At 53.2% G+C, this 14,477-nt stretch overlaps 1 protein-coding gene across 3 annotated transcripts in view; it reads right to left on the bottom strand.

Moving 5' to 3' along the window:
- KSR1 (kinase suppressor of ras 1) overlaps positions 1 to 14,477 on the bottom strand; it is a 143,772-nt gene that overhangs the window by 34,065 nt on the left and 95,230 nt on the right. For all 3 annotated transcript variants that reach the window (XM_081805413.1, XM_081805414.1, XM_081805415.1), the window contains exons 3-4: positions 5,799 to 5,946; positions 1,118 to 1,577 (exon numbers count right to left, since the gene is read on the bottom strand). In XM_081805413.1, coding sequence (XP_081661539.1) covers positions 1,118 to 1,577; positions 5,799 to 5,946 — 608 coding nt within the window. The remainder of the gene's footprint in view (positions 1 to 1,117; positions 1,578 to 5,798; positions 5,947 to 14,477) is intronic.

Raw genomic sequence — 14,477 nt, 5'->3', positions numbered from 1 at the left:
GCGCCTGGGTGGCTCAGTTGGTTAAGCGACTGCCTTCGGCTCAGGTCATGATCCTGGAGTCCCTGGATCGAGTCCCGCATCGGGCTCCCTGCTCAGCAGGGAGTCTGCTTCGTCCTCTGACCCTATCCCCTCTCATGTGTTCTCTCTCTCTCATTCTCTCTCTCTCAAATAAATAAATAAAATCTTTAAAAAAAAAAAAGAGTAACATATTTTAAGATACATGGACGTGAAGTTCTCAGATATCAAGGTAAGTGGAAAAAAACAGGTTAGGGGCACCTGGGTGGCTCAGTTGGTTAAGCATCCGACTCTTGGTTTCAGCTCAGGTCGTGATCTCAGGGTTGTGAGATCGAACCCCACGTCGGGCTCTGCGCTCAGTGGGAGTCTGCTGGAGATTCTCTCTCCCTCTCCCTCTGGCCCTCCCCCAGCTCGTGTTTGCGTGCTCTCTCTCTCTCGAATAAATGAATAAACGTTTGGAGGAAAAATAAACAGGTTCTAGAATAGAGTACATGGTATTTGATAATCATTAGAGGTTTCAGCCAGATATTCCAGTTCTCCCTACCTGGGCACACGAGAGAATTACATTTCTTGGTTCCTTTGTTTGGGTGGGGCCATGAATGGTGAGTGGAACTTGCAGGAAAGAGCACGTAATTACTAGTGTGTAACAGCTAAAATTCTTTTTTCCTCTGCCCTAGTGGAATGTTCTAGACAGTGTTCCAGAAAGTGGCTGTTCTGTCAGCCTGGAACCTGGAATGAGGCCGACTCACAATGGACAAGTGGCATGAGCAAAAAATAGATCTTTGTCATTTTAAGACCCAGAGAGCTAGGGGTTACTGCAGCAGAACCCAGCCTATCCTGACTGATGCATGGTACCATTCTGTGTGTGTGTGCGCGCACATGTCCAGAAAAGAACCTAGCAGGCAGGATTCAGTCCAAACTGCTAACAAAGCCTGGAGAGTGGACTGAGACACAGAGGCACTTTTCACTTTGCACCCTTCTAGGTCGGTTGATTTTATTTGTCCTTTGAAAATAAAGCCCATATTCCCTTTATGATGAGAAAACCGTAGACAGAACTTTCAGTGGATGGCACACTGAGCACCAGCCTGGCGGGAACACTCACCTCATCGGGGAGACCTCGTCAATGCGGTTCCCCAGCTGAGACTCGTGGGACTTGCTCCGGGTGAGCGTGGGGAAGCTGGGCAGCAGCTGAAAAACCTTGCGGCTGGGTGGGGGCGGCGTCCGCGGCGGTTTCAGCTTGGTGTGCCTTCGCAGCTGGGGCGTGGTCGGGGGGGTGATGAAGCTGTGCAGGGCCCGGGGGGTCAGCCGGCCACTGGTGTGCAGGAGGATACAGGTGTCCGAGAGGCCCTCACAGGGGCCGGGGATCGGGGAGTCCGAGGTGGGCAGAGCGGACACAGACACGGAGCGTGGGCCCTGGGTGCTGCCGCCCATTCTGCCCAGCTGGGCGCCCCCTGGGGGCCAAGGCAGGCTGGCCGGCGAGAGGGCGTCCGCGGAAGGCCCTGAGCCGCTTTCCCGCCGGGCATCCAATGAACTCCAGCCCGAGTCCTCTTTGTGCTCTCCTCCTGTGGGCCAAGAAGTCGAGTCACAGATGTTCAGAGATAGAGGGACTTACTAGCTAGGTGAGGTGGCCAGGGCCCCGAGGTTAACACCTTGCCCAGGGCTGCATGGTCCCCTCTCGGCAGGCTTCGACTCGAAGCCTTTATACAGGCCTCTCGAGCACACAGATCACCACCCGTGTCGTCTGTGACTGTGAGGCCACCAGCTCAGATATTACTGTCCCCATTTTACAGAGGGGAAATGAGGACCAGAGACAGAATGGCTCGTCTAGGGTTCTTGCTGGCAGGTCTGCGGGGAGCAAGCTGGGAAACCCAACCCCAAAATGAGTGACCTCAGAGAGGGAAGTGGCAACTGATCTTTAAGAGTCAAGAAGGGGAAGCTGGGGTGCTCGAAGGGGATAACTCCATGTCAAGAAAATTCAAACACCAGGAACGGGGCGTATCAACCTTCAGTAGTAATCTGCCCTGGGAATTTGCTATAGGACAGAGATCTGGTTAGAAGAGGATCAATAGCCAATTCCTTCCGAGAGGCACCCGTGACTTTTGGCTGCCCACACAGCGGACCCCCGAGACCTTGAGGCTCTGGGCAGTTCCAACTCAATGACCCAGTCTGTCCATTCATTCGAGCATATGCTGGATGCCGGGTGTCAGGCCATGAAAAAAGACATCCACTGTGCTCAGACAGTCCAAACAGCAGGACAGCAGTGTGCTGAGACAGAGACGCCCAGGCCCTGAGGGAGCATGGAGAAGGGGGACCCTAACTAGCCTGGAGGTCGGGGGCTTCCCAGAGGTGGCGGCGTTTGCGCTGAGCCACCTGGAGAAGGTGAAGCAGGTGCACCAGGCAGAGGAAACAGTACATGCAAAGGCAGGGAGTCCACAGCACATTCTGGTGACTATGAGGAGTTCCTCGTGCCTGGAGAGGTCAGGACGAGCCAGAGAGCTGCAAGAGGCCAGCTCAGGAGGGGTCTCGGAGGCCTCGCCAAGGACTTTAGGTTGGAGCTTATAAGGGATGGGGAGATACCAAAGGGTTGGGGGCAGGGAGAAAGGAGCCTGTCTACAGAGACCCCGATGTGGGGAAGGAAAAGATACCTCCCTCCTTATTTTACCAGTGAGGGGAAAGTATGGATAGGTCGATGTTGACTCAAGACAAAATGAACTTCCACACGAGTTATTCCACTTTGTGCTTTCTCCCCTGTATCGCTCAGTCTTCCCAGCACGTCAGGGAGGCCAGGAACGCTGATGAGGTCAGGCGGCTAAGCGTGAGGTGGGACAGGAACAGCGCCCTTGGTCCCGACCGTGGCACTAGGCCTCCTCCCACAAGGCTGTCCGTCCTGAATGGCCTACAAATACAGCTCAGTCTGGCAAGCAAAAGAGCTCTCTGTCATCAGAGATGCTCCAGCCCAGTCCGGACGCCATCGATCAGGGATGGTGGAGAGAAACTGGCCTTCACAACGCTCAAGGGCTCTTTGTACATGTCCTCCCTCCTCAAGGACCCTTTCCCCTACTTCACTGCCTCAGGACTTTCTTCTCAGGAATCAACTCCATGGAGTGAGTGACTCAGTCCGTGTGTTCCTTGTGTTTGCTCTTGTAGAACCTGCAGCCACAACTGTAACTTAGAGACTAGACTCCCGGAGGCTCTGGCCTATCTCTTCCTGAGGGGATGGAAGATCGAGTTCCATGATCCATGCACAAGTCCGCCACCCAAGGAAACGAGTCCCAAACGCTTCAGACTGCCCATTTAATCTCTGCTGCTTTGAGCCGCCCAGGGATGGCACATGGGTCTCGACACACACGTGAACACTAGTTATCCGGCAATGGCTCTCGAGAATGATTCTGGAGTCACTCAGTAGGAAGAGCTGGGGAGTGATTAGAGACGTGTGCTATGGATGAGGGACCGAAGCATCAGCAGAAATGATCTCCCTTGTTCACCGGACACTGGCACGGAGAACCATCCTTCACTCACCTTTCTTAAGAGCAGGGGCCACAAGGCAAATGCGTTCAACATTTTCCACGACCCTGCAAATCTAATACTGAAAAGAGCACTAATATACGCCAGGCTCTGGTCTAAGTACTTGACGGTCACTCATTTCATCCTTACAACAACACGATGAGAGAATGCTGTTATGACCTCCACCGTACAGACGAGGAAACTGAGGCACGGTGGGGTTAAGTCACAGACCGAGGTCCCACAGATTCTAGGAGTGCTGGGCTGAAACAAATGGATTCCACGGTCCATCTTTACTGCAATTAGACTGCTCTCACCAAGCCCAGTTAGTTGTAATAAAGACTATGACCACATGATCTGAGAGGCAGGGCGATCACAGTCCCCACCCAGTCCCCAGCAGGTGCCCTAGGAGTATGGTCACCGCTGGGCAGACGCATTTGGATGAGGTGTGGCCAGGACCCTCTTGTGGACGTAGAGGTACCACAAGCTGAGACCAGATGAGAAGGATGTGGAAAAGACCCTGTCCTCCCCAGAGGCCTCCTCTGGGGCATAGTAGAAAAGCACCCTCTGAGGAAGAAACCCAGCTCTGGGGCGTGCCAAGTGTGGGACCCCAGATAACTCACCCAATGCCTCTGATGCTCTAGCTAGAAGAGGCTCTCCCTACCACCACTTAAAAAGGTGTTGCCAGGGCACATTCTGCATGGAGCACTGGGTGTTATGCACAAACAATGAATCATGGAACACTTCATCTAAAACTAATGATGTAATGTATGGGGATTAACATAAGAATAATAATAAAAAAAAAAGGTGTTGCCACTTGGGGCGCCTGGGTGGCTCAGTTGGGTAAGCGACTGCCTTCAGTTCAGGTCATGATCCTAGAGTCCGGTGATCGAGGCCCGCATCGGGCTCCCTGCAGGGAGTCTGCTTCTCCCTCTGACCCTCCTCCCTCTCATGCTCTCTCTCTCAAATAAATAAATAAAATCTTAAAAACAAACAAACAAACAAAAGGTGTTGCCACACACATGTCAAGTGCCTGGCTTCATAAATTAGTGTTAATGAGTTGGTGATCCCCCTAGCTTGGCACCTAGGACGGGCAGTCACCTTCCCAACACAAATAGGTCACCACCCCTCCTCAACTGCTGGTTCCTCCACAATTCTTTACAATTCAGGCGTAAGGAGGGAAGGCTGACAAGTTACCCACCCCAGTCCCAGCTTGGGTGGCAAATACTTCTAAATTCCCACAACATGGAAACAAGCTAGCCACCCACAAAGACTGAGGCTGGAATCCCAGCTCTGTCACCCAATGCTGGGTGTCCTCAGCGAAGCCCTTTCCCCTCTTTGGGCTCCATCTCCTCTGTAAAATGTGGGAATGAGAATGTGGACTATGTCTCTCTCACGTTTATTCTGTAGCCCCTGCTGGGAGGCCTGGCCTGTCGAGGTCTTCAGAACTGAGTGAGGCTCTCCACGCTGGGCTCTGTGTTCAGAGGAGGACTTGGGACAATGGGGTCCAGGAAGAAATCAAGCCCAATCCCCGGGGGGGGGGGGATCAAGCAGAATATAAACCCCAGTAGCTTCCTTAAGCCTCAGTCAGCCAGAAATAAGACAGGTGGTTCCGATCATTAAAAATGGGACTAATTCCATTCATTAGGCTTACTGTAAAGCCTTATCGGTATCGTATTGGGAACGTGAAATCACGGCATTTAAAGCCGTTTCCAAGGCAAGATTTAAAAAGCCTGTAAATAATTCCCAAGGAACTCCTCGTAATGCCAGGATGACACACTTTGCCTGGGGCGGCCATGCACACACTCACAGCTGAAACACCACACAATTTCTCTCATCATGCTTCTGCCTTCTGAGCACACAGCCCAGCAGCCAATGGGGACAGGAGAAGGTAGGGAGCAGGCTGGGGGTGAGCCGGGCTGGGGAGGGGGCTGGAATGCAGGGAGCCGAGGGAGGGTTCAGAGCCCAACAGATGTGCTCAAAACGGGAAATCACACAGGGCCCACCCAGTGGATAGGACCGGGGTCTCTGATGATGGCAAAAGCTTCCCTTGGTTCATCCTAGCCAGAGCAGTCGGGATGCAAACCCTCCATCTCAGATCACACACTCTCTGGCCTTTCCAAGCTGCCCCAGAAACCCTGGGCCATACTTGCCCCACCCGCGTCAGTGGCCCCAGGGAAGCAGGACAGGCCTGGAGAGGGAAGCCTGCTATTTCAGCCCCGCTGGAGGGACAGGGAGCCGATGGGGCCGGCCTCAGCACTGGGGAGGCCAGTCCTACCTACCCAGACCTGTCACTTTCCGCAGGCAGGCAAGGGCGTACTGCAGGCGGCTACACTCCTCGGCATTGGCCCCGTAGCGCCGAAGCGTCTCCTTCACCTTGACCTCGTTCATGTCCAGCAGGGCATCCAGCGTGAGCTCGCTGAGGATCTCCTGAGGAAGTACAGAAGGGAGAGGCAGAGAGCTGGTGAGCAGTCAGGCCGGCCCGGGCGCCCTCCTCATCCTCTCCGCGGCCTGGGCTGGGCTCCCCCGCTGAGTGGCAGGGACCAGGTGCTGGCAGGCCAGCTTTGGGACCAGAAGCCACCACTTGTCAGAGGACACAGGCAGCTAGCTCTCGCCCCCACCCCCAGCGCTCCCAGAGACAGCAGCTGAGGTTGAGACACCAAAGCTGCAGGGCTGGGATGGGGGAAGGACGGAAAAAACAGCAAAGTTACGATGAGGGCACGTTGCCCGCTTGTTTCTTTTTATGCCTCTGCACAGAGAAATGATGAATCATGACAACTTCTTAGAATGACAAGAACTTCAGATAAAGATGGCCCTTTGCAATTTTGCTGTATCTGAATTAGACAAGATAGATTCCAAATAAAACTGGCTTAACGAGAGAAGGGTTAAAAAGAATTAACCCTCACGAAACACCCTCTAGGACCTTACTACCTCGCCTTATTTAATTCTCAGTCAAAACCTTTCAAGGATTCAAGGTAGCAGAGAGGAAGGGAGAGACTCAGGTGCGACAAGGACTCCATGTGGACTCTCATGGAGGGGCCAGATGGGAAGGGACGCAGGCGGACCTCTCGGACAGAGAGGGGCCCCTGGCGGACAGCATGGAAAAGGGAGCCTCAGACCTACAGCCAGAAGGAACTGGCTTCTGCCAACAACCTGAATGCACCTAGACGCGGCTTCTTCCCAAAACTTCCAGGTAAAAGGCCAGCCTTGCTGACACCTTAAGTTCTTGGGCCTGGTAAGATCCTCCATCCTGTTCTCCTCCTACAGAACTGTGAGCTAAGAAATGGGGGATGTTTTAGGCTGCTGTGTTTGTGGTTATTTGTTATACAGCAACAGAAAAGTAATACAGAGAGTGAATATTTGAATCAAGGCCTGACTTCAAAGCTTGTGCTCTTTCTTCTCATCAAGGAGGAAGAAAACCCCTCCGGTTCTGACTGCTTTGAGCCATATGTGATACCCAGTCCGGAGCAGACACACAAAACGATAGCATATGTCTCTGGCCTCCAGTGGCTTGCAGGTAACTGACATAAAAAGACAAGTCACTTCAAAGCAATATAATATGGCCTAGCACAGAGAAAGCTCAAAGAGCTACCTGAGGGAGGGCGTGGAATGAGGGGTAGGACTGGGGATCAGGGTATTTCTTCTTCTTCTTTGGCCCCTTTTGTTATTTTCCAGATTTTCTATGTCAGGGAAGGCCATATCCCACATCAAATGATTCATATAAAGCTTGTAGTTCTTCAGAATCTAAGCTGATTTTCATTGATGTCAGCTAGCCGTGTAATCTTCTTTTAGAAAGGGTTACTGTCCATTCACGCTGCTATAAATCGTAGACTTAGCTGTCGAACCTGAACCTGACGGAGATACTGGCTATGAGTCTTTAGAGCAATGACCTGGGGGTTTTTTGCGATGCTGGTGGTGGGGGCCACCGCTGAGGCCTGGGCTCTGGCCATATCCCACTCCCACCCCCACAACCTTTTCGTCTTGTCAGTATACTCTTCAATCTCCAGGGCTGTGGAGAAGAATCTCATAGCTCTTTAGAGTGATTCACACTGAAATTTGGAAAAACAGATGTGAAAAAAGCACCAAGAAGCTCATCACTGGCTGGACAAACAAACCCTTGGTTGTCAGAAATCCTTCCAGATGATATAACAAGAGCATCACAGGAAACCGCTGGTAACAGCAGAGGCAGGAGGCTGGTCAGATAAAACACCCCCAGGCCTCAGTTTTGTTTAATCCATGTGTCTTTATTGGCCTCTAAGAGGCTCTTCATCAAAATGCAGTTTAGACATCTTTCCCCTCCCTCTACTATGAAAGCCAGCTGGGCAATATTGTCAAGAACGCATGGCGGTGACGTCGAGCTTCACACACTGCACAAAATGACCCACCACCCTTCCCTGGAGTGTCCTCCGTGCTCACCAAACGTGCACTGCCCCCAGGCTGTGATGACTCAGCAGTTCTCCAGAACAGAGATTCAGAAACCAGCCTAGAAACCCAATCCCCAATCTAATTATCATGCAAATAGGGATTTTCTTCCTTCCTTTCTTTCTAATCCTCTCCTCCCCACCCACACCAAGCTTCCAGTTCTCAAACATAGTAAGTACGTTTATTATGACAAACCATCTGCCAAGACAGTGTGCCCAGTGCTTTGTATACTCTCTCGGCTCAGCACAATTCAGCAAGGATGGGCAGTGAGGTGCACCCGCCCGAGCCCCAGAGACCTCAGGCAGGGCAACCTAAGGAATGGCCAAACCCACGTGTGTGGGATCCCAAGTTCCTTCAACTATTCCCCTGCTGTCATTCCTCAACCTGGCAGAGCCTTGGGAGGCAACAGCTACCTTGGGGGAAATAATTTTTTTCAAAGTAAATTAAAGGAATTAATTTCTACCTGCTTTCTGGAAAAAAGAAAAACCACAACTATACTGTGAAATGGAAATTCTTTGTTCTTTATCAAAGTGAAGTAACCCCCCAGGAAAGAGAAAGAATATGTTCAAATCCATTCCCTTAAAAAAAAAAAAGAAGAAGAAGAAGAAGAAAGCTATTTCCCTTAAAGTTCCAAATTAGCCAGAAAGTTTCTCCCACTGCCATGAGGCTTCATGGATTAGCCCCACCACACAGGAACGAGGCAGCAGAGACCACCTTCCTTCTCCTCCTCTGCCCTCTCTTTAGGCTCCAATTCAAACCAGGGGTTGGCAAGACAAAACTGGGGGGTGGGTGGGGGGACTGGGACAGAAGAGCCAATCCAGGGGCCCACTTAAAATTGGAGCTGCTCCTGTCTCTGTCTTGATCAGCAACTTCTAAAGCTAGCCTCCCAGGGTGTGAACTGTTCATGTCCATCCATGGAATGAAGAGTGCTAGCACATGGTCATGGTCATCATTTCTGACTGCTCCTTCCATTCCCTAACCCCTACCCCACCCCAGGGTTGGATCACTGAACTCTCCCTAAAAGCTGCGGCCAAAAAAAGCTATCCACCAGTCAGCAAGTTACCTGGTAGAGTAAGGGTCTCAAATACACAAGCCTCAGGGCCAGGCCGTGGGAAGAAATGAGACCAGTGGGGATGTGGTCCTCTTGATCTATCTTTTATTAGTAAAGACACTTCTCTTCTTTACTGGACAACAAGAAACCCAACAGCAGCAAGGACAATGCTAATCAGAACCCCACCCTCTGCCTCATTCAGTGTTGGGGTCTGAGGGGAGGCAATGGGAGGGTTACCAGATCTGACTACACGGAAATCTGGGGGCACCTGCATGGCTCAGTGGATTAGGCCTCTGGCTCTTGATTTCAGCTCAGGTCTTGGTTTCAGGGTTGTGAGATTGAGCCCGGAGTCAGGCTCTGTGCTGGGCAGGGCGTGGAGCCTGCTTAAGAGTCTTTCCCTCCCTCTGCTCCTCCCCCACTTGTTTCCCCTACTCTAAAAAAAAAAAAAAAGGAAGAAGAAGAAGAAAATAAAAAAAAAACTGGATCTTTATTTTAAAATAGCTGATTTTGGGGCACCTGGGTGGCTCAGTCGGTTAAGTGTCTCACTTTAGCTCAGGTCATTATCTCGCGGTCCCAGGATCGAGCCCCATGTCAGGCCCCCTGCTTAGTGGGGAGTCTCCCTCTCCCTCTGCCCAGGCTCAAGTTCAATCTCTCTTCTCAAATAAATAAAATAGCTGATTTTCAAATGGTAGCAACTAATACAAAACTGTGCAGACCAAGATTCACATCCGTGAGTTACACAGAGCCTCCAGCAAGGAGACCCTATGTGAAGAATGTGACACCTTCCCAAGTTCTGTCTGATCAGCAACTTCTAAAGCTTTATTTCCATAGGCAAATGGGGAGGGAAGGCACCACAGCACGTGTGGCCAGGCCTTCTCAGCAAGGTGTCCACACTGGCCGTGAGACCCTACCACGAAAACTAAGTGCGCTGGCCTTTCGATGCCTACAAGTGATTTCGGACCTAAAGTCCATCAGTCAAGGTGGGAAAGTACATGAGGGTTAGGGTTAGCAAGCATGCTGGAACCAGGGGAACCAGTATACAAAGAAAAGGCATCCACCCAGCTCTCAGCTGGACCTCCAGGTAGACGACGGTCCGGCTGGGTGAGTGGCTGGGCAGGCCCCGGGAATGGCCCTGGTATCTCTTCCAGCTGTGGCCCTCCGTAACTCGGCACCCCCAGACCTCACACATGGATGTGATCTGCCCACCCGCAGCGACAGGCACGGCCGAGTCTGAGTTAGGAAGGTCTTCTAGACCACGTGCGACTTCTCTAGATCACCCCTACATGGAAAGCACATTAGGGAATGAGTTTCACCAACTGCTGCAGGTGACCTCACACGTCCGCCAACGAGCAGGCAGGTGAAGCTGCTCTGAAGCCCCCTCAAGCCTGAGAGGCCCCACAGTCCCAGGAGGGTCTCCCACCTGCCTGGAGGCACGCGGAAGATGACAAGTTGTCTCAAAGCCAAGGACCCGGACTGGGGCTCTCGGGAGGGGATGAAGACTGAGAGTCCATATTGCTTCTAGGAGAATTCCTGCCCACTCCATCCCAGCTTCTGTTTAAAAAGAAACCATGAACCAGAAACCAAGAAGGGAAGACAGGGCTGCCCGGGCAGTGCAGGGGACCCCAAGCCCCGGCTCCGGCAAGGCTCCAGTTTGCACCTGAGCACAGAAGTGGGGCGGCGAGAACCTGGGACAGAGCAAGAGCTCCAGAGAACGTTGGCTCCCGGCCTTGGCCTGTTCCTTCAAGTCCCGGTCTATGTCCTCCGGTAGGTGACGGGAAGTTATTCTTCCTGATGATCATTAGACAGCAGGGTTGGTGGAGGGCTGAGGTCACTCCTGGTCTATGGTAATTCACCTGCCGGTTCTGTTCTCTAGAGCAGGCAGCGGGGATGGGCCGGGCCAAACACAGCTGTCCCCTCCCCTCAGCAACTGGCAGCAGGTCATGTCAGGGGGCAGGATGAGTATCAGATGGCATCCTGGGACTTACGAGCAGCCACGGGGCTGCCTGGGGTCTATACTTAGAAACCTGTGCTGGCGGACACAGAGAGTGGGTCACACTCGCCATGGTCAGTCAGGGGCTCCAACGCCTGTTTGTGGGCCACGTACAAGAACCTTGGGCAGCTCCAGGCAGAATTGCGGCAAAGGCCTGAGTTAAAGGAAGGCCAAGAAGCAAACCCACACTTTGTGTTTCTAGTTAGCCTTCTGGTCCCAGAGCGCAGGATGGGTCAGTGCTGCTAGCTCTCCAGGTCCATTTGCAGAACCCAGATTTCTGATGTGTGGGTGCAGGGGCATCCCCCCGGCCCCCCACAACTTCCCCGGCTGCAGGTTAAAGAAAGGGCCAGGATCCTTCACCACAGATGCTCCCGGTCACACCAGAGAGGCCAGAGGTGGACCCCCAGAGCCCTGTGGATGGTGATGCAGACCCCTGCACACCCCTCTGAGGCCAGGGGGGCAGCTGGGGAAAGAGAAGGGTTGAAAAGCAAGGGAGTTTCTCTGGCAGCCCAGGTGGGGAGCCTACGTGCCTACAGTTGACAAGGCAACACCTGCCAGATGTTCCTCTCTGCCCATGGCTGGGGCTGAGGGACAGTGAGACTTAGGTGACAACAGCTGGGAATTCTGGGAGGCACAGGTGGGGCTGAGGCAGTGAGGGCCTGGACTGGGCAGCCTTCTGGGTTTTCCATGGAGATCAACAGACAGCTTTGTCCACGGGGTACTGGCTTGGTCTACAGACCAGTCCTGGGCCTGTCTCCTCCTATCTCAGCGCTGGGAAATGAGAAATACCCCCACCCAGGAGAAGCCAGCCACTTTCTGGAAGGCTTCTCTCCACCTCCTCCCAGCCGGACAACATAGTGAAGGAAGGGCCAGACCTGCTCACTGGAACCCCCATGGCCTTGGGCCAGTCCCTACCCTTCTCTTGGGGTCTAGTTTCATCATTTGTAAAATGAGTGGGTTTGGCTGAATTAGATCAGTGGCTCTCAACCCTGGCCTCACCCTGGAATTACGTGGTTTTGGGGGGGGGAATGGGGTGTGCTTTTAAAAAGGATCCTGATGCTCACATTTTACCTCAGACCAATCAAATCAGAATTTCTCAGGCTGGGGACCAGGAGAGAAGACAGGCTGCAGGGTAGACAGTCTGGCTAAAGTAGCCCAGGGCAGAAAGTGTCCGAGAATGCCCAGAAGGCAGGTCTGGCCGGGGTAGGGCAGGGCTGCACGCTGGGGTTGACCCCTGCCTGTCTTCTCATGAGGCCCACACTCCTTCAACTCAACCCCAGCCTAGCCCAAGCTCCCAGATGTCCCAGGAGAGGTCTGTACCTGCCTCCCTCCCTCCCACAAGACAGGGTGGGGGCTTACAGAGTGGGGAGCCAGGCTGGAATCTTCAAGAAGTGGCTGTCTCTGGCCTATGCATTGGTATGTCTGGGCTTAAAAGCCTCAGAAAGATGGGTCAGTGGTGGGGTAGGTAAGATGTGGAGGTGGAGGGATACAGGTCAAAGGAGAGAAATTGAGGAGGTGGAGAAAGGGCAAGTGATGAGCATTTATTATGCATCTCCTACGGGCCAGGCGCTCTGCTAGATGAACTGCAGAGGTCAGCACTTACAGTCCTCATAACATCCTAAGATGGATGATAAAGTTCAGAGAGGGTAGGTAACTTGCCCAAAACCACACAGCCTGATTGGGAAGGCTGAGGCATGACCACCTCTTCTTAGTCCCAGCCAGCTGGCCCTGTGGGCGCTGGTGCCCACTGACTTGCTCTGTCAAGTGAGCCCTTTTGCCCAGGACAGAGTTTACTTGGCATCACAGGTCACATCCGGTTTTCCTGCCTCCACACCCGGCCCTACCCCTGTGCTGAGCTAGGTTGAGCTCTGGCTGCAGGTGGCCTCCCAGAGTCTTCTCCCCCATGTTCCTTTTCTAGGCCCTACATTCTCCTCACGCCCCCTAGAGGACACCAGTGCTTCCTAACTCTGCCTGGGACCAGATCTCCACCTTCTGGTGGCACGTGCTGTCACCCCAGGGGCTGGCCCCACCTTCCTGGAGAGCCTGTCTTGTGTCTCCCGGGAGCCCTGAGGTACCTAGAACCGGGACTGGCAGGCTTTTACTGAACAGAGAGGGAATGATCTTCAGCTCTGCAGGCCATCTGGGCTCCATCAGAACTATTCAACCCTGCCGTCAGAGCTCCAAAACAGCCCTGGACAATATGTCAACAAATGGGTGAGGCCGCATTCCAATAAAAGTATGGACACTGAAACTTGAATGTCCTATCGTTTTCATGTGTCACGAAACAGTCGTCTTCTCTTTTTTTTCTAGCAGTTAAAAATCTGAAAACCATTCTTCGTTTACAAGGCTGTACAAAAAACAGTGGTGGGTTGAACTTGGCCCATGGGGCACAGTGTGGCACCCCTGGTCCCAGGTGGTCATCCAGCCACTCAACAAACACATATCAACTCTGTTGGGCTCCATCTCCTCGTGGCCCTGCTCCTCGCTGCTCCTTCCCTCCCACCTCCCTCTGTGCTGACTGACAGGTCTTCTCCCCGTCCAGCCCCCCAGCACACAATATACAGAAGGGGACACAGAGGAGAGGCTCCCAGGGAGGCCCACACACCTGCCATCTAGGCCACCTGCATTTTGTCACCTTCCTCTGTGTCATCGACACACATTCCCAAAACTGCTCCTCCTTGGCTGTGGTTTGAAAACAGCCAGACGCATCCAGCGTTAGAAAACACACACACACACACACACACACACACAAACACACACAGAGCTTTGGGGCTGTACGCTTACCCCTCCGCACACACTACTTCCAAAATGGAGACAGGAGACACGTGGGCATCTACAGGGGCGGTCCTCTACACCCAGGATGTTTGCTGATTATGAGGGAAAAAAAGTCCTATTGTCCGCGAGACTCCAGAGTAAACCTCAAGTCAGAAATGGAATACTCTAAAACAAACAAACAAAAATGAGAACATTCAAAGATAAGATTGGAGTCCAAGTGGGACGGGGGGAGGGCTTGCCAGCAGCCAGAGGGCTACACGAACCCTTGGGTGACACTTGACTTCTGGGGAACTGGCAAACAGGAAAGTCCCTTCCTGCACAAGTAGGGCAGGAGGGGCGGCGCACACCTTCCCCAGGGCTGCAGGCCCTCCCTGGCATCCCTGGTTGACAAAGTAGGTGAGAGCACGACAAGCAGGGTGGCAATGGGGATGCGAGCAAGGCCAGCAGCTGTGCGGCGAGAGGCTACTGAGTGACGGTGGGTGTATGAGGGACCCTCCCCACAGGGACACCTCAGAGGGGGAGGGGGGTGTTGTAACCGCCCGGGGACAACAGCCCTAAACTGGGACTGTACCTGGCAAACTGGGATGCCTGCTAATCCCACACAGAGGGTCTGGTTTGGTCTCCTGGTTGGATGCCCGTGGGGTAGCGTGCTAGGGTCTGGTTTGAAATGGATCTCCCCATGGGAAACCCCAGCTCTCCGGGGGGCAAAGGGCCGGACAGGGG

The sequence above is a fragment of the Leptonychotes weddellii genome, chromosome 15, assembly GCF_054177405.1.
Source record: "Leptonychotes weddellii isolate Sample4059 chromosome 15, ASM5417740v2, whole genome shotgun sequence".
NCBI classification, from domain to species: Eukaryota; Metazoa; Chordata; class Mammalia; order Carnivora; family Phocidae; genus Leptonychotes; species Leptonychotes weddellii.
The sequence above is the reverse complement of the archived record's forward strand: the minus strand, read 5'-3'. Positions and strand labels throughout refer to the sequence as shown.